We start from the raw sequence: 19,624 nt of genomic DNA, 5'->3' as shown, positions 1-19,624 counted from the left end.
AACTGAACATTGTCCACTCAAACTTGAAAGGAGAAATAGTTAACTCAATTTAGCAGCTGTAATATTGCAAAAAGAGGAAGTACCTGGCTTATAACAGTGGAATCTAGCTTCTCTTTCGGACCACTGGTGCAGACTGCAGAGTTCTATAAAATCATGACAAGATCCAGTAAGGGGCTAGAATATTCAAAGAAAAAAAAAAGAGAAATCCAGCAGAGCTACCAGTAGAAGATACCAGCAGAAGAATATAATTTGATTGTTTGAAATGCAAAAAAAGAAATTAGGGTAAAAATTTAGCTTTCTTTTTTCTTTCCCAAATTTCCCGAGACAGGTGAGTTAGTATATATATTCGGGTCTCACCCGGGTTAGGCCGGGTCACCCGGGTCAGGCCGGTTTTTTCCTTGCATCGGTCTTTTGTATTGCCCGGACTGGTCTAGGCCTCGGGCCGACCCGCCGGGCCGGTCCGAGTTTAATAACACTGATTCAAACTCTACGTAGTTTACCTCTTATTTTCTTAAACTTATGTCACCTTCTCCCCCTATCATAGTTAATTCAATTTTATTTATAGGTTTGCACCAATTAATGAAGGTATAGTCGTGTGACATGTCATCACATATATAAAATAACTTGTTTTTACTAGTTTTTGTTTATGATATTCTAACAATTGCTATGTCTTTACATTTGATGCACTTTCTATTCTTAAACTTTAGTTCATTCAAGTTGTTGTAACTTTGTATGATATTAGCATTTTATGTAGATGATGATATGTTGATAATGTGCATGGTTGTTTTAATACAACTTTTTAACTCTAGTCCCTGCAAATTCATGCAGTTTGTGTTTAGTGGTGGGTAGGGATGATAATTTTCGGTTCGATTTGGTTTTTATAAAAAAAGTAACTAAACCATTTTTTTAAACCGAAACCGGTTCAAACCGACCCGTTTCGGTTCGGTTCGGTTCGGTTATTTTAGAACAAAAACCGGTTCAAACTAGTTTTTTGGGTTTGGCTTGGTTTTTTCCCGTTTGGCTCGAGTTTTTTTCTCGGTTTTTCTCGGTTTGGCTCGGTTTTTTTTGTTTGGGTTCAGTTTGGTTTTTTTGGTTTCAGGCTTATAAAACCAAAACCGAACTGGTTGGTTTTTTAAAAATTCTAATCGGTTTAATCGATTTTTTCGGTTTCAGGCTTATAAAACCAAAACCGAACCGGTTGGTTTTTTAAAAATTCTAATCGGTTTAATCGATTTTTTTCATGATTCGGTTTTTTCGGTTATTTTTTTCCTGTTTTCTCGGTTTAATCGGTTTTTTTGCTCAACCCTAGTGATGGACAATGTGTGTTTGGTGGTGGGCAATGTGCATGCTGAATATTTTAAGTAGTGTGTGGATTGAGATTTTTTTGGAATTCTTGCTATGTTTTGGTGGAATTTTAGCAAGTTTGTTTGCTAGGATTATAAAGAAAAGAGGGATTAATATGAGTTGTTATGCTCAAATGGTGTGTGAAAATGAGTTGTTTGTGGCCGGAATATTTGACAGGTTTGTTGTGCTCAAATGGTGTGTGGAAGTGGGCAATATGTTGCTAGGGTTTTTGATAGGTTTGTTGTGCTTATTTTTTGTTGTAAATGGGGAGATAATGATTGAGATTTTTTGTTGTTGGAAAATTATTGCTTGTGGTTGGAAATGACGGTTTATAAAAGAATTTGATTTTGATTGTGTGTGAAATGGTTTAAAAAAAGGATAAATGTATTGTTAAATATTTATAAAGGTAACATTTTTGTAATTTTATGGTAATTGATCAACTTACTATTTTTTTTAATTGCAATGATAACTTCTAGGCATTTTCATTATTTTAACGCAATAGGAGCTTCATAGTTATTAAATAGAAAATAATGACAGTCTTATAAATAATCATATATTTTTTATTGATTTTTTTTGCGGACTAGAATGAGAATGTAAAATATTATGCGCATATAAAGTCCATGATGTAAACTATAATATTTCAAAGTACAACTACTAAATGTAAAAAAGACTAAACAATATGATGGTATATTCATGTGTGTTTGGTAATGAGATGCAAGGTACTAGTGTACAGTTTGAAAAGCGCTTTGAGAAACAATTTGAACCACATTACCGAGTGGAATCGAATTTATCATGTGCTAACCTAGGTTATAAGACAGTCACTTTATTTAAAATAATAAATTTAACATAAAACTAAAGGGTGTGGGAAATCACTGTTTCCCGACACCCAAATGCACTGTGAATTACAACAGTAATCCACAGTGCATTCCTCTCTGTTTTTTTCTCTTTTTTTTGCACCTTTTTTTTTCCAACTTCCCTTTTTATCTTTTTATTTTTGTTTATTTGTTTTTTCCAAAATTACTTTCCTTTTTTTTTCTCCCAACTTTCCTCTTTTTCCTTTTTTTTCATTTATTTTTTTTTCCAAAATTATCTTTGTTGATTTTACTTTTTAAATATTGAGCTGATTAAAAATTTCGCTTTGTAATTTTTTTCCTTTAAAATACCATGGATTGCTACGATGTTTTCCCACATAATTTTTCTATTTTATTTTTTTATTTTTCAAAATTATATTTGTCGATTGTATTTTTTTATATTGAGCTGATTGAGAATTTAGTTTTGTAATTTTTTTTCTTTAAAACATTGTTGATTGCTACAGTGTTTCTCTGCATGGTTTTTTTTTTTTGTTTTTTTTTTATGATTTTCTCTAAAATTATCTTTTTTATTTTATTTTTTAATATTGAGCTGGTTAAAAATTACAGTTACAATATATGAGGAAAGCACTGTAACTTTCCTCGCAAATTACTGTGGATTGCTACAATGTTTTTTCCCGCATGTTTTTTTTTTTTTTGGTTATGTTTTTCTCAAAAATTATCTTTGTCAATTTTATTTTTTAAATATTAAGCTGGTTAAGAATTGCAATTACAAGTAAATACAAGTTTTCCCTCACAAAACATTATGGATTGATACAGTTTTTCCTCACATGGTTTTTTTCCAGTTTCTTTTGTGTTTTTTTTTGTAATACTTTTTTTCAAAATTATCGTCGTCGATTTTATTTTTTTTTAATATTGAGTTGGTTATAATTTAACTTTGTAATAAAGCTTAATCATGTGGGGAAAGCACTGTAGCTTCCCTCACAAAACATTGTGGATTGCTACAGTGTCTCTCCACATGGTTTTTTTTCTTATGATTTTTTCAAAATTATCTTTGTCAATTTTATTTTTTTAATATTGAGCTGGTTGAGAATTACAATTACAAGTCATTACAAATAAGGCTAAATCATGTGGGAAAGCACTGTAGCTTTCATCACAAAACACTGTGAATTGCTACAGTGTTTCCAACATGATTTTTTTCCCCTTTTTTGGGTGTTTTTTTTGTTATTTTTTTTCTACAATTGTCTCTGTCGATTTGATTTTTTTAATATTAAGCTGATTAATAATTTAGCTTTGTAATTTTTTTCTTTAAAACACTATGAATTGTTGCAGTGTTTTCTCATATGATTTTTTTTATAATTTTTTCTAAAATTATCTTTGTCGATTTGTTTTTTGAATATTGAGTTGGTTAAGAATTATAATTACAATAAAGCTAAATCATATGAGGAAGGCGTTGTAGTTTTTTTTCACAAAACACTGTGGATTGCTACAATATTTCTCTAAATGGTTTTTATTTTATTTTATTGGGGAAAACACTATAGTTTTCCTCACAAAACATTGTCAATTGCTACAACGTTTTTCCTCATGGGTTTTTTTCATTCCAAAATTATCTTGTTGGTTTTTTTTTTAATATTAAGTTGGTTGAACATTTAGCTTTGTAATTTTTTTTATTTTCTTAACAGAAAAGCTAAATTCATGTGGCGAAAATCTATATATCTTTCCTCACAAAACACTGTAGATTGCTACAAATCATTTTGTTTAGTCTATAAGTTTTTAATCACCAATACAACTTTTTTTTTCGTCATGAAATATTGGCTTCATCGTACCTTTAGTTTCTATTACTTATCTATTGCTGGTTCACAATTATAACACTATCAAATATATTTATTTTATAAACTCGCGGCAATGTGCGGGTATGATAGAAAGCATGTTTGATAGTTAGGTCAAACTTTGATCATAATCCTCTCTCTTTTTTAAATATTAATAAGACCCACATAATAATGTTTATTAGTCTATGATTATGCTCCTAATCAAGAATTTGAAAAAAAAAACCAAAACTCAGTGAAGAGTGTTGTTTATATATATATATATACTTCCACCTTTTATTTTTTTTTCCTTTTAATTGAATTACTTTTTGTATTTTTTTTCTAATTTTATTATCTCCTATACTAAGAGAACCGGGGTAAAACCTCAACTCCTTCATTGTCACTATTAATATAAATAGTGAAAGAGTTGACCTTTTTTTTTTCTTTTTAAATCTCATTTTCATTTTTTTAGTTGAATATTTTTTTCAGATTTTTTTTTAATTTTATCCTTTAAAATTTCATTGATTTTAAATTGATTTTCATAATTTATTTCAGTTTATTTTTTATAAGGTTATTGCAATCTCAAACAAACATCTTACTATTTAGTTAATGCTTAATTTTGTAAGCATTTATCTTTGTTATCATATTATTAAATAAAAAATAAAAATTGTTAAATCCATTAGAGTCTATTATTTGGATCATGGTTTTGGTGATTTAAGTTTCAAAACCCAAATTAATCCAACATGTCATAATATTTGATTGATTTTGAATTGTTTTGAAAGATAAACCATATTTTTTATTTGTCATTTATGTTACTTTTAGACTCACCAAGTCGACTAGTCATGTTGAGACAACTTTCATGCAGATTAATTTAAACCTATGCTAAGTAAGGAGTTGAGTCGAGAGGTTTCAAGGTTGACATGTTAGGTTGGGCTCTTTGTTTTTTTTAAAAAAAACTTCCACCTTTCAGCCTTGTTTTTCTTCTTTTGATTGAATCGTTTTTTATCTTTTTTTTCAACTTCATCTTTTAATATTTGATTGATTTTGAATTGATCTTCATAATTTATTTTGGTTTGCTTTCTATGAGATTATAATGGTTTTAAATAAATATTTTGATATTTGATTGGTGCTTAATTTTATGAGTGTCTATGTTTGTTATCATATGATCAAGGAAAAAGTAGTTTAAAAAAAAAGTTATTAAACCTAGTGGAGTCTATGATCCGGATTGCAGGTTTGATAGATTAAGTTGTGAAGCCCGAGTTGATCCAATATGTCTCTGTCTTAATATTGAAAAAAAAAAGTCATCTTAATTTTTTTAAAGTCAAACCATTTTTTTTTACTGATCATCCAAGTTGCTCCAATATGTCTCCGTTTTAATATTGAAAAAAAAAGTCATCTTAATTTTTTTTAAAGTCAAACCATTCTTTTTTACTGATCATCCAAGTTGTTTTACGACATATCAAGTTGACTTGGTCATCTTAAAACAACTTTCACTCAAGTTAATTTTTAAACTCGGGTTAGACAAAGAGTCATGTCATGAAGTTTCAAAGTTGAGTTGTAGAGTCAAGTTTAATAACATTGTCAAATAGTTTCCTATGATGGATTTTTTTTTAACGTTATTTTTTTTTTAATCCGACCCGCAATGTAACCGCCCCCCCCTTATTTTTTTACCTTAGCTTGTGGTTTTCTCTTTCTTTTATTTTCATTTTTTTTACATTTATCCTTTAATATTGGGTTTGTATTTATTTTTTCTTTAAATTTTATCCTTCAATATTTTGTTGATTTTGAATTGGTCTTCACAATTTGTTTCAGTTTGCTTTTTATTGCAATCTCAAGCAAACATTCTGATATTTGATTTGTGTTTGATTTTGCGAGTTTCTGTTTTTGTTATAGTATAATTAAGTAAAAAATAGTTTTTTTTTAAATTATTAAACACAATGGAGTTTATAATCCATGTTACGAGTTTGATAGGTCTCAAGAAGCTCGGCTCGTTCAAATATATTATTAAAAAAAGTGTCATCTTGAATTTCTTTTTAAAGCCACACCATATTTTTTCCCATTCATCAGAGTTGTTTTTGACATGTCAAGTTGACCAAGTCATGTCAGGATAATTTCCACACGATTTAATTTTAAATCCGTGCTAGATGAGAAGATGGATTGGTAGGTTTCAAAGTTGACCCGCTTGACAAAGTTTAATATCAATGCTAAATAATTTTTTATTTGCATAAACTATTTTTTATAAGGTGAAAAGAATTTTAATCCAACCAACTTAAACTAGTCTTAAGAAAAAAGAAGAATGCTGGGGAAGTTTTTATATTTCTAATTTGTTAACGAAATTCCTTTCAATTTTGCTGATAGCAGAGAAAGCATCAGACAATTTTTTCGTACGTTGTTGTTATTCCTCCGTATCTAAAACAAATCTTGTCCGTCCATTAGTGCCAAATAAAAAAGAAAGTACACCATTACTTTTAGTAAATGTGTCACCAAATGAAAACATCGTAAAACAAACTTAACCTAACCTCCACCTCGAGAAAAAGTAAGTGTCAACGACAACCTCTTTAGCGCCAATTTTATTTTATTTTATTTTACACATTTCACCCATTAAAAAATCCCCTCCTCTTTTTTTCACCCTTCCTCTCATAACCCAACCATCCAATCACACATTGCCAACTCATCTTGTCTTCACGTGGATTACAAATTCTTCACGTCCTGCACTGTAGCGTACACTAGCTATCCTATTACACAACTCGACTCCCACACCATGGAAATTTTTATATCTTAAATTAATCAAACGGCGAAACTATGTAACCTGATTCTCTTTCTATGAAATGCGACCGTCAGATCATTGAATTGAAGGAAAAGCGTCAGATTAGAAATAAAACTGAAATCCAACCATTCAATACAAGAAGAAAAATTGAATTTCAAAATCACTTGAGAGAGGGGGGGAGACACACACCAAGGGAGAAGAACACCAAGCAAACCAAAACCAAAACCAAAACCAAAGCCAAAGCCGAAAAGCCCCCCTTTTGCTACCCTACAGTCCTTTTCTCTCTATCTCTCTTCGTTTTCTGGATCAAAGTTGTTTGTAAATATTTTTTTTATTTGTTCGATTTTTGTTTGAGCTCATTAATCGCTCATTTGATGAGTAATTGTGTGTTTTGGATGATTTATGTTCATTTTCTGGATCTGAAGGTTTGAGAATTGGGGACGAGTCTGTGTAATTATTGAGAGGGAAACTCATTATTATATTTATTTACTTATAAAGAATCTGGACAGGGGTGATTTGGAGATTATTTTGAAAATAGATGGGGGAAAGTGAGGGAAGCGAATTCCCTCCAAAAAAGCTGCAGCAATCGGAGACTGCAGATTTTCCGGCCAAAAAGCTAGCCAGACAGCTAGATTTCACACAGGGTGTCCTTCCTGAATTGCAACCATCGCCTGTGGTGGTTACCCCGGCGTCCGCGCAGTGCCAGCCGCAGCCGCAGCCTCACCCACAACCGCAACCACAGGTGGTTTCGATTCCAGTGGCACCGCAACAGCAGACGCAGCAGCAGCCAGCAGCGAGGGCCGTGTGAGTTAAAGTTTGATATTTTTGAAAAGAAAAAAAAACTGCCTTGTGAGATTGTATATGTGGATTTTACTGGGTAAATTACTGAATCTTGCAAGTTTTCATTTGGAAGAATTGATGTCAAACAAATGGGAAATTTACCATTTTGTGGGCTTGATTGGAGTTTTTGTTTGAAAGTTTTGATTTCGGAGTTGCAAAGTTGTCATCTTTGCGAATTTTTGAGGGTTCTTGTCACTGTTCTTCACTGCTCTTTCTCCCATTAATTCTAAATTTCCTTTTTATTTTTTGCAGAGGTGCAGTTTTTAATTTTTTTTTTCCAAAGAGAGTTTGCTTAGTTTTCTTTGATCCAGGGATAATGGGCCTGATGTTTTGTTGAGGTCATCTTCGAATTAGATTATAAGAAAGGAATTCTATTCCCCCCCATTGAGTAGTGAAAGAAATGAAACATTCTTGTAAATGTGATTCCTTGCTATTGCATTTATTTTCTTTTTTCTATCGGTGAAGATATTTCTGTGTATACAGGTCCATACCTTTTCAAATTAGATGCCTTTAGTGAATAAATGCTCTGAAAATGAAGTTGAGAGAAGTTTTGGTAGAGACAGACACACAGTTACTTTGCTACCATTGGTCAAGACACACAATTCGTTTTCCATTATGACTTTCTTTCATTCTTTCATCCATTATTTCTTTCCTAAGAGTCTAAGACTGCTCTTTTCTTTTCTTTTTTCTCCTTATATCCAGGAAACCAGAATCACCAAAATCAAGACCAAGACTGAATGCTGAATTGAAAGATGGCACTCCGAAGAAGCAAAAACAGTGCAACTGTAAACACTCTCGGTGCTTAAAGCTGTAAGTACATCATCATCTTAGTAATGTTTCTTCCATGGGATGATATTCTGTTCTGCTTTAGAGTCAATGTATTGCTGTTTTCTTTTCCGATGAAATTTAAATCAAATATATCTTGGTACTACTTAATTTGGTCGTGGGATTTACTGCTGGCTTGCTTTTCTATTTAAGAATTTGAAAAATGGAGTTACAGGTGTCAACTTGTTATAGAGTCTTATTTCAACAGAAAAAGAAACAATTTTGAACTCGTTTTCCATTCTTATATCCAGAAAGTACACGTTTACGTGCAACACTGGAGGCCTGGTACTACTCATCTCATGCTTTATGCGTGAAATGATTTTCATAAATGTAGAAATATTGCCTAGAACAACACCCAGGCAGCTTGCTTGAATCATTTTTAAATTATGGGGCCTGCTTTCTGTGCTTCAGTCACATGATACCCTAGCAATTTCTGTTTAATGGATTTCGGGTTTGCTAACTTTCCTGGTTTTCTGGTAACAATATTATGTCAATTCTTGTACTGCACTGACTGGCACAAGATATTTACTGATATATAATTTTTTCATGTCCTGAGCAGTTATTGTGAGTGCTTTGCCTCTGGAACATACTGTGATGGGTGCAATTGCGTTAATTGTTATAACAATGTTGAAAATGAGGCTGCCAGGCGAGAAGCTGTCGAAGCAACTTTAGAGCGTAATCCAAATGCATTCAGGCCAAAAATTGCAAGCAGCCCACATGGAACACGGGATAGTCGGGTACGTTGGTTAAACCTACATAGACTACTTTTCAGCTGAATGCTTTTATGAAGTTTATTAACCAAATATTTACTTCAAATGGGAGCCTTTATCATATATAGCCATTCCTTTGTCTTTGCTTTTCCTCATTTCTTGTTGGAACAGGAGCCAGGATACCCCTCTGTATCTCTTTTCCATTTTTTGATGTAATTTAAATGAGATATTTTGTATCTGAAGCTATAGTTACATTTTATCTTTGATTGTGAAGGTTTTGAGTGGTGGTTGTCTTTTTACCTTTTGCTTTGTGCATGAAAGTGTTGCACTACTTGAGATGCGACATAATTTGCAACAATAAAAAAAATTGACAATCCTTTTATTATTTCCTTTTTGTCTTGAATGCCATTTTCAGTATGAAATTGCCAAATAATTTTGTCCCAGACAGTGGAATCATATTCGAGGGTTCATTGTCGGGGGGTTCTTATACTCTAGTTCTCTTTGTTTTCCATCCTTTCATTGATGGATGACTTATCTTTATTTTGTTATTCTGCTCATTTTCATTATTAATAGAACTTCATCTATCAAAATATTCAGTAGATATCAAACCTTTTCCCTATGAATTTTTCACTGAAATAAATCCTCATGTGCTGAACTTTTTAATGTGGAGTTTGTTTCATTTATGTGGAATTTATTCATTAAGAAAATTGCAGAACACCATTATGATAGATGCATAGGTAAAAACTCATTGCTTGTTATTGTTGAATTTAAATGAAGTACCTTCGTTTAGAATTCATTGGAGGTGTTTTTATTTATTTTTTATTTTTTATGAGATCCAACTTTTTTCTGGTGTTGTTGGCCATCATATGAAATGGTTGGAAACAATTGCAGGAAGAGACTGGGGAAGGATTGGTGTTTGTAAAGCACAATAAGGGATGTCACTGCAAGAAATCTGGATGTCTCAAAAAGTACTGTGAATGTTTCCAAGCAAACATTCTTTGTTCTGAAAATTGTAAATGCATGGACTGCAAGAATTTTGAAGGAAGCGAAGAGAGACAGGCTCTCTTTCATGGTGACCATGGCAACAACATGGCATATATTCAACAGGCTGCAAATGCTGCAATAACTGGGGCTATTGGATCTTCTGGCTATGCTTCCCTGCCTGTATCTAGGAAGAGAAAAGGTCAGGAGCTTTTCTTTGGGCAGACAGTCAAGGATCCGTCATTTCACAGGCTTGGACATTTTCAACAGGTAAATGTCCTCATAGCATATTTGGTTAATTCTGTATCGAAGAGAATTTTTTATATGCAATGATGATTTTGTAAGAGTTACCTAATCTAAGCAGTTTACAATTTGATGCATAGAATAAGCTATTAGTTTATAGAGACGAACCGGGAAGAAGAAGATAGACATAATCATAAAACTAGCTTCTTCTGTCCCTGAGTTGCAGTTCAAGTTTGCAAATTACATCCTTATTGCTATTTGTTGGATCCTTTGATTTCGTACTGAATAATCATATTTGGGTACTGGTCTATAGCACATGACAGTGTTACTGTGTGTTTTTTGCATTCACAGGCTAGCCACATCAGGCCTGCTGCACCCTCCTCTCCATTGCCTTCTAATCCTGTTGCTCGAGCTGGTAACACTACAACATTGGGCTCATCAAAAATCACATACAGGTATAGTGGCTGTTTGTCTTCATGAAAACATTACCAATATTCATGTTCACAAAACTAACTTTCATGTCATGATTGCAGGTCTCTCTTGGCAGACATTATCCAATCACAGGACTTAAAAGAACTTTGCTCAGTTTTAGTGGTTCTGTCAGGAGAAGCTGCCAAGACGCTTTCAGGTGTAACAATGCTCATATATGTTAAATTGTTTTTACTCGTTCAGAATGTTTTTTTTCTTTATAAAAAAACAATGATAGAATTTTCATTTCTTGAAAAATTAACTGGTACAACAAATATACAAAGGCACTGCAAATCCTCCAAAAGGACAGTATAATTACTTGGAAGAGGATTATTGAAAATTTCCCTAACATTTGTATCTCGAATCACTAGCTTAGCAATGATGTCAGCTGCTTTATTTCCAGTTCTATAATCATAGTAGCACCCAGAAACACCAACCAGCTGCCTGAGATGTAAGATGCAAAAAACTATGAGCTCTATATCCCATGAGACTGGTCCGTCGTGATTAATTTCCTTTATGAGATCCAAACAATTGCACTCAATTACCATATTATGCCAACCCTTTTCTATTAACCAGGAAAGAGCTTCCTTAATAGCTAAAGCCTCCATAATCTTTGGATTAGAAACACACTTGCAGAAAATAGGTCCACAGCTACAAAAGAGCCTTGACTATCAAGCAAAACCATTCCCGAACCACCACTGGGTGACTGATTATTCCAAGAGGCATTCACCTTACAAATGAAAAAACCTTGAGCAGGAACACACCAGCTCCTAATTGCAGAAGCAGTCACAGTAGAACTAGCTGATCCCCTGTTAAGCAAGCTACCACTCACAGCTTCAACATATTCAAGCCACTGGTTCAGAATGTTCAAGGACAACATGTTCTTTTATGCTTTATATTGCATTTGTTCATTTGCATGATGTTCCTTTGATTTGAGTATCAGAATAGCTCAAATTTGTTTTCCATGCTTTATTTATTAGAACTCTTGATTATATTTTCCAACTGCTGACTTATTCTAACAAGTGTATCCCTTAGTTTGGCTGAGCTGCACGCATTCAGCTTTCTGAGCCTTCTCTAACAAGTCAGCGATAGAATTTCCCAGATCATTTAAAGCTGTCAACCCCCCAAACCCCCCCCTCCAATTCTCATACAGGTTGCTCCATTATTCACCTGCAACAGAAGATATCTTCCATGTCTGCTTTCCACTCGATACTCCATATAACAAGTGTTCTGTTCCCATGCTGCATCCCTTCTTGGTCTCCAAAAGTTTTATGAGATGCTTGTGGCCATGCATGTCTGCACTTTTTTATATGTTCTTTTCCCTGTCCTTAATATTCTGCTCTTTTCAAGCCGGCAACTTTCTTCTGAATGTGTATTTTCAAAAAACTGACTAGATTATCTGTGTCCAGTTTGGTTTGCTACTGCTCTTCTTTTTGAGCTATGTTCCCAGGGTTAGCTTGTGATGTTTAAACCTCTATGTCTGAGATTTTCAAAAAGTTGGTTTGCTACAGGAGGGGCTGGGACTTGATGTAGTTTATCACATTTCCTCCACCATGTGAGAAGCAGTCAGCTTCATATTTGTTACTATTTGCAAAATTTTTATGGTAAACCAAGCACTCCTAACTAATTAGATATACTAAAAAGTGCAACTACTTGTCCATTGTAAATACTCTGTAGCCTTATTCTATTCTTGAAAAATAAACACTGAATTGTACAGAGCTATAGCTGGTCTGACAAATGGGTGTTCCTTGAGAATGTTGACATGTTATGAAACAAGAAATGCGAGTACTGCAACCAATATCTAATGATTGGGTTTTCCTTTGAAATTCTTGTATGTCCAGACCAAAGAAATTCAATGAAAAAGCGAGTAGAAGATCAAAGAGACACTTTTCTTGCTTCATCTACCCAAGAAAGGTTGCAGAGCCAGAAGGAAATTGATGCTGATAAAATTGTTTCTAATGATTGTTCGAGTGCAAACCATGAAGGAGGCCTTGACGATTCCAGCTTAGATGGTGTTGATATGCCAAAAGGAAGGCCAATGTCTCCTGGGACTATGGCATTGATGTGCGATGAACAAGATACGATCTTTATGGCTGCTGCTTCCCCCAATGGGTTGATGGGCCATGGCTGCGACAGTTCTTCACAACTGCCTTGTGGACAAGGCATGACAGAGGCTCATGCAGAGCAAGAAAGAATTGTTTTAATGAAGTTTCGAGATTGCCTTAATAGGCTCATCACATTCGGGGAAATAAAAGGCAAGTTTCTCTCCTTTTGCCAAATTTTTACACACTAATGGTTCTAGAAAAGGGAAATGCCAGGTCTAGTATTTTTAGATGATATACTCACGTTTAATGACAAGAAACTAGTATGTCCTAATACATATTGCTAAGTTGTCTATTTTATCAAACATTTATCCAAAATAAACATTGCTTTTTAATTCTTATTGTTACTTTGTTAAATTTGAAAATATGTCACCTTAATGGAAGTTACAGATAGTTGTTTTCTCGTAGTGTACAAAAGACAAATAGCCTCTTTGCAATCAGAAAGTTGCATTTACTAGAATTTGTTTCTTACATTAGGAGGCGCATTGGGCCTAGGGTTACAATGGGATAGCCCTCTTCCACCCCTTAAACCACACACATGTTCTCCATTGGCTTTGAAGTTTTGAACTCAGGACCTCCATAGTTGGAGTTGGAAGGTCAAACCTTTAGGGTGTACTCCTGTGGATGTGCAATTAACTACAATCAGCCACTGTGATTACATATGCTACTAGTTATGTAACTTGCCTTTAGGGTGTACTCCTGTGGATGTGCAATTAACTGCAATCAGCTTGTAATTACATATGCCACATGTTATGTAACTTACCTTTTCCGTTAGTCAATTGTGATGGTTTGGGCTTTCTGATTACAAGGGTTGTCTTTAGCTGCACCATTGTAAGGTGCCATGAATTTCAGATTCATAGTTGTGATCTATGTTCTTATAATTAGTGAATTATATCTTTTAATTGCTTCAAATATTGTGAAATTTCAACAGAAACGAAGTGTTCATCATTAGCCAGAACTGAGCTGGGGAATGAAAAAGGTCCACCCAGCACAGGTTTAGCAAATACCAGAACTCGAACAGGGAGTCAACAGGGACCCTTTAGCAATGGGGTTGTTAAAGTTCCAGCAACTGCCAAACCACCCCAGATGGTTACTTCTATAGTTGCCACCTCTAGCAGTGATCTTAAAAAAATTCCTAGCCTCCCACAAAATGGAGATAACAAGCTGAAGTCTTGAAAAGAAATGTAAAGACATTTTAGCTCTGAAGACTGGCCCAAGGTACGCTACAGAACCTCTGCAATACTACTACAATGCTCATTCTGACTTCAATGCTGATGCAGTCTCTAGGTAGTATTTGGGCCTGGTTGTTGGAACTGACCAGGATTGGATTTATTGCCCTCGTAATTAATATATTACATAGTGTTTCTGTTTCAACCATAATTCAAATCCAGTGGTATAAGTTGCCGAGCCTTACAAATGCACAGGATATGGTTTCTATGATTACTTGCAGTTACCATCATAGATTGTATCTTTAGATACTAGGGATTTTCTTGTTCTATTTACATTGTTAAAAGCAAAGAGCAACTTTATGATTTTTAATGGAATATGAAATTTCAAGTTTGATCCTTGAACTAAAAGCAGAAACATTTTTTCCTGTTAGTGTAGTGATCCTGTTCCTACTTGCTGATTGTCTCTGCAGTCTAGTTTCTACATTCAATACTGGTTATTTTTCATAGGATGGGGTTGCCTTTGTCAAAAAGTTAAGGGGTTTGATATCCTTCGCAGTTTCTGGAAACAGAAAACTTGATTGGTTTTGAATACAATCAAGCTTATGAATTCATTGTTATAATTTTTGTCAACCACTTTTGTTTCGAGGTATTTCGACAATGGACTGTTGGTTTTTCACGTCTTTGGAAAAAAAAAACCCAACAAGCTTTCTGTTTCTGGTTTTGAATTTGACTTTTAAAAATAGATAAGGGAAATGTTACTAAACTTTCTGGTTACTTTTGGCATGTTTTAAAAATAAACAGCCCTTAGTTGGTGGCCTTTTATGCCTACATTACCAGTAGGTTGTTTCCCGTATGTGATTTTACTTTTAGCAACAGCTGGTATGTAGACGAGATGGAATCAAGGAATTGATCATTAATGTGGTCTTCAAAGTCAGACAGTTATACTGTGAAAAATAAAAAAGATTTTGACCCATTTGGCCTAAACCCACCTTCTCAGCATAACCAAAACAAGTCGAATGTTGCAAAAATGTAGATGGAGAAAGAGAAGGTTGAAAGAGATGAAAATTTCATGAGGGCCGATGGTGAGGAGTATAGAGGTGCATAAAAATTAGATGGCCTGCACTTTTTGTGAAGTTAGTTGGTTTTGTGAATATTAAACTATGAAACAAAGTTATTCAAGAGTATTTAATATCCTGTTGGATAGATCTAGAGTTGTAGAGAGATTTATTATCTGAAGATCTAATTTTTTTTTTTGTTTTAAATAATTTCTTAAAGGTTGAATTGTCATCAACCACAAGCCGTTCAATTGTCTAGTTTCCAATGGTAATTCACGTGAACTATTCGTGAAAAATCTCCTAAATCTTTAGGAGAGGGATTGTTATGCTTAGAGTGCTAACTTTAATATTGTGTTTATTTAGTTTTTTTGTCTAACAGACAACCATACTAAATAAGAAGTATAATTTACTATTTATAGGAAAATTTGAAAAACCTTATAATTGACAAAATATTAATTTGTCTCCTGAATAATATTCATTTATTAATTTAGGATAATTTTAAAAATCAATTTAATCAAATTCTTACTTGATTTTTTTAGGTCTAGAAATATAATCATTGTATTAATTATATTTAAGTATTTAATTTCTAAAATATATTTAAATCAAGTTATACTTAATTAAATAATTTCAGTATAATTTATAACTAATTTCTAACTAATATGTTAACCTAAATATAAATTATAATTATAATTAAATAAATTAAATAATTCTAATTTATTATTAATTTAATAATTGATTAATTTATATTTGAAGATCAGATGCATTGTCTAACAATATGTCATGATTTCTAAATATTAGAAAAGTCATTATTGGTTTGACTTAACCTTTTAATAACTAGTTTCTCATTGTAGTTAATGTTTTTTCATCAATAATGATTTGATTTAATATAAAAGCATGAAGTATATCTTCCATGTTAAATCATGTTTATTCTCTACATAATAGTTATTGATCGTTTGAATAAGATTTGAAACTTTTTTCAAATCTCATTTCTCCTTTGCCAAGGATTTCTCAGTCAATACTATTTGAGAATAGATGAAATATTTTCTTTAATTCACCTAGGGTGAAGAATTCTCTCTTGATCACTCAAACACTTTCATATAGTTTATGTTATACCCAATGTCTGCCATTTTGTTACCTCGTTTAAGATAATATGTAATAGGATCAAAGTATAACATTCTCTATATAAGATGACTTAATGATCTCAAGTCTAAGGATCACTTACACAACCATCACGTGAGCCTTTCTATAGACATATGCGATCTTTCCATATGAAACTTTTATGCAAGTCAATTCAATGTCCATGTCTTAAGACAGACACCTACATATTAGTTTTAGGTATCTATTATACCTCAGCTTATGAGAACTACTGCTTCCTTTCATAAAAAGAAAGAATATAATATGTATCAATTCTTACGGCTATAATGAATATCCAGTATTTAAGAGAGCATCGACTAGGAACATTTTAGGAACAATGATTTGATGCAATAAGAATCTCATAATTATAACAACTTTATAATTTTCTTTGTAAAACATTTTTATCTCATGGACTTTATCTTTACTTTAGATTCATTAATCTAATATTATATGAATATTAAAGATAAATTAAGCTTTTATTAATAATAAATATGTATTTACATAAATATAACAATGCCACGTGTAACCAATAGACTGGCTACATAAATATAAATTAAGCTTTTATTAATAATAAATATGTATTTACATAAATATAACAATGCCACGTGTAACCAATAGATTGGCTACAAGACATATTAAACTAACAATTTCCCACTTGCACTAAAGTCAATCGCTCATGTATGTAATACTATATTGCTCAATGTAACATTAATGCTTCTACATGGATAGTGACTTAATAAGATGATCTTCTAGATTCTCTTTAGTGGGTACTCACTCTATCTTTACATCTTTCATTTTATTGATTTATCAAATCAAATGAAATTTATTAAGTACTTGTGTGGATCATTGATGAGATATTGGTTTCTTTGCTTATGCAATGACTCCATTGTTTTTACAGTACAGGGCAACTGAATCAACAATGCTAGGAACTAACCTAGTTCATTAATGAATTTTTTTATCCAAACAACTTCTTTGTTTCTTTAAATGTGGAGGAGTACTCTTATTCAGTTGTAGAATCAATTATGCTCTCAACAGTGCTAGGAACCAACCTAGTTCATTGATGAATTTTTTTATTCAAACAATCTCTTTGTTTTCTTAAACGTGGAGGTGTACTCTTATTTAGTTGTAATATTAGTTGCGCTCTCTTATTTGTATTTCTTTCAACTCAGAGCACTACCATTTAGAGTAAAACATATATTGACTGATATTTACTATTTTTTCAAATATTGAAAAAAATCTTAATTCAAACAATTTTGAACTTCTAGTTTATCTTCTCTATTGATGAATCCTATAGCTAAGTATAAGATACCATTTCCATCATATATATATATCTCATTATGTGTCTTAAAACACATGTTTTTGGAGGAAGGTGTTCCATGCAAAATAGACAAGAAATACATTTTAGATTTTTCCATGCTAAGTTATTTTAGCATCTAGTCTATATGCATGGATTGAGACAATTTAAACAACCTTCTAGATCTATCTATATAGATTTCTATATTCAATATATAGGCTAGTTCTCTTAAATTTTTTATGGAGAAATTCTTGCACAACCAAAACTTTATTGATTAAATAAAAGATATGTCATTTTTAAATATGTCATCTATATATAATACTAGGAAAACGATATCATTCCTAATCTTTTGTAAACACAAGGTTTATCCATATTTTTGATAAAATCAAATCTGTTGATTATACCATCAAAATTGGATATTCCTACTCCTTAAAGCTTGCATAGTATATTTGTACATTGCCTTTCATATTAGTCTTTCTTTTAAAGTCTCACTAGATCTATTAGATTTTATCCCTTTTAGGTGGATCTACCAAGTTCTAAACTTGGTTAGTATATGAAGTTCATAGCTTCAAGTCATCTATTGGAATAAATATTATATATTACTTTCAAGTAATTGGTGGGCTTATAAATTATGAGCAACATGTCATTCACAGTTTCCATGAGGGGTCTTTGTATTATTGATGCATGGCATGTTCGATTAAACATATTCGATTAATGGTAACCTTGAGTGACTCAACAAATTATCCATAAATAGAACTCTAGTTTTATGCATATAAAATTGGAAGAAAACTATTCATGTTCTCAACATGTACTTAATATATTAATGAGATATTTATTAATTAAACAGGTCTCATTCAAAATATGGTATAACAGATATATATTCCATACATAACAATTTATATATAAACATATACCCTTAGTATGCCATTCTAATTGGATGATTATGGACATATCTAAGTTAATTCTCCCGAGCCATTGAAGAAAATTAAATAGTCAAATCTTAAATAGTTGGAGCAAGTCTTCATAAGTTAATTGCAAGCACTTCGGTTGTAGCCTTCATTGTCATTTCTTTCTTCGTCTTGGATTATACAATTATTTCCTATCTAAATTCCTATATTTTTAAATTACATAATATTTACATAATTAATTAAGAAACCTTGAATTAAATTCAAGAGCAATTAGATGAGAAAAGAAATATAACCCAGAAGAAAAAATAGAGACAAGATAAGATACATAGATCCTATTTAATAAAATTACAACCATTAAATAGCACAATCACATCGGTTTTTAATGTCTATAATCATTCATCATGCGTAATAACATATTAATATGCATAATAAAATTATTGCATGCTTTAATTCTAATAATTGGTTTTATGTGTAATTTTTTTAAATAATATTTCTAACATTAGAAATATTAAATCAAATCTAATTTGATAATTTCTCAAACATAATAAATTTCATTTAATTTAAATTTTCTTTTAAAAACAACTTTTCAAAATTTAACAAGAAAACTAATCACATTAAACCATTTAATTCAATAAATCTTAATCCCATCATGATATCATAAAAGTCAAAAAATCATATTAAACATTTTAATTTAATCCTAATCTAATTAGGAAAATTAATTCTATAATTAATTTAATTTAGGGTTTGAATTTTAATATAAAATCATTATTTTATATATGAAGGGCTAAAATAGTAATTTTAGCTCCAAAATACCTAAAGGTAATTAGATATTAGTTACAACCTTAAAAAACCCTAAAAAGGTTGAAGGGGTAGAATCGTAAATTGTACCCCTTCTTCTTCTTGTCGTTGCAACAGGTTGAGCATAGTAGTGTGAGGTTGCTCCCTCGCGCAAGGCTGCTGGTATTGCACCTGACAGGGCAGCCGCCCATGGTTTGCTGCCTCTCACGCCAACAGCGAGTGCTGAAAAATTTAGCATCGCTGCTGGTGGCGCAACAGTGCCTCAGGTGCTGCACTTGACACAACATTATGCGTGAGCAGATCTGGCATCATCACCTTTTTTTTTTGAATTTTCAGCCAAACTTGCCACCATTGAATCTTTGATCTTCTATG

At 32.3% G+C, this 19,624-nt stretch overlaps 1 protein-coding gene across 1 annotated transcript; it reads left to right on the top strand.

Moving 5' to 3' along the window:
• The first annotated feature begins 6,803 nt into the window (after positions 1–6,803).
• Positions 6,804–14,455, top strand: LOC18100418 (protein tesmin/TSO1-like CXC 5). Its single transcript, XM_024602764.2, has 8 exons — positions 6,804–7,529; positions 8,268–8,375; positions 8,950–9,127; positions 9,992–10,351; positions 10,676–10,779; positions 10,858–10,952; positions 12,634–13,047; positions 13,826–14,455. Exons 1-8 carry the CDS (start codon positions 7,264–7,266, stop codon positions 14,068–14,070), a joined length of 1,770 nt encoding a protein of 589 aa, XP_024458532.1. The 5' UTR covers positions 6,804–7,263; the 3' UTR covers positions 14,071–14,455.
• Positions 14,456–19,624: the final 5,169 nt, after the last annotated feature.

This window comes from Populus trichocarpa, chromosome 6, assembly GCF_000002775.5.
Source record: "Populus trichocarpa isolate Nisqually-1 chromosome 6, P.trichocarpa_v4.1, whole genome shotgun sequence".
Classification (NCBI taxonomy): domain Eukaryota; kingdom Viridiplantae; phylum Streptophyta; class Magnoliopsida; order Malpighiales; family Salicaceae; genus Populus; species Populus trichocarpa.
This window is presented reverse-complemented; position numbering and strand designations above follow the sequence as displayed.

What these genes read in the sequence shown, in the direction of transcription:
- LOC18100418 (XM_024602764.2), top strand. Translation starts at nt 7,264, where the DNA reads ATGGGGGAAAGTGAGGGAAGCGAATTCCCTCCAAAAAAGCTGCAGCAA. An exon ending in ATGGAACACGGGATAGTCGG is followed by an intron (nt 9,128 to 9,991) that starts GTACGTTGGTTA and finishes AAACAATTGCAG; the next exon opens with GAAGAGACTGGGGAAGGATT. An exon ending in TCATCAAAAATCACATACAG is followed by an intron (nt 10,780 to 10,857) that starts GTATAGTGGCTG and finishes TCATGATTGCAG; the next exon opens with GTCTCTCTTGGCAGACATTA.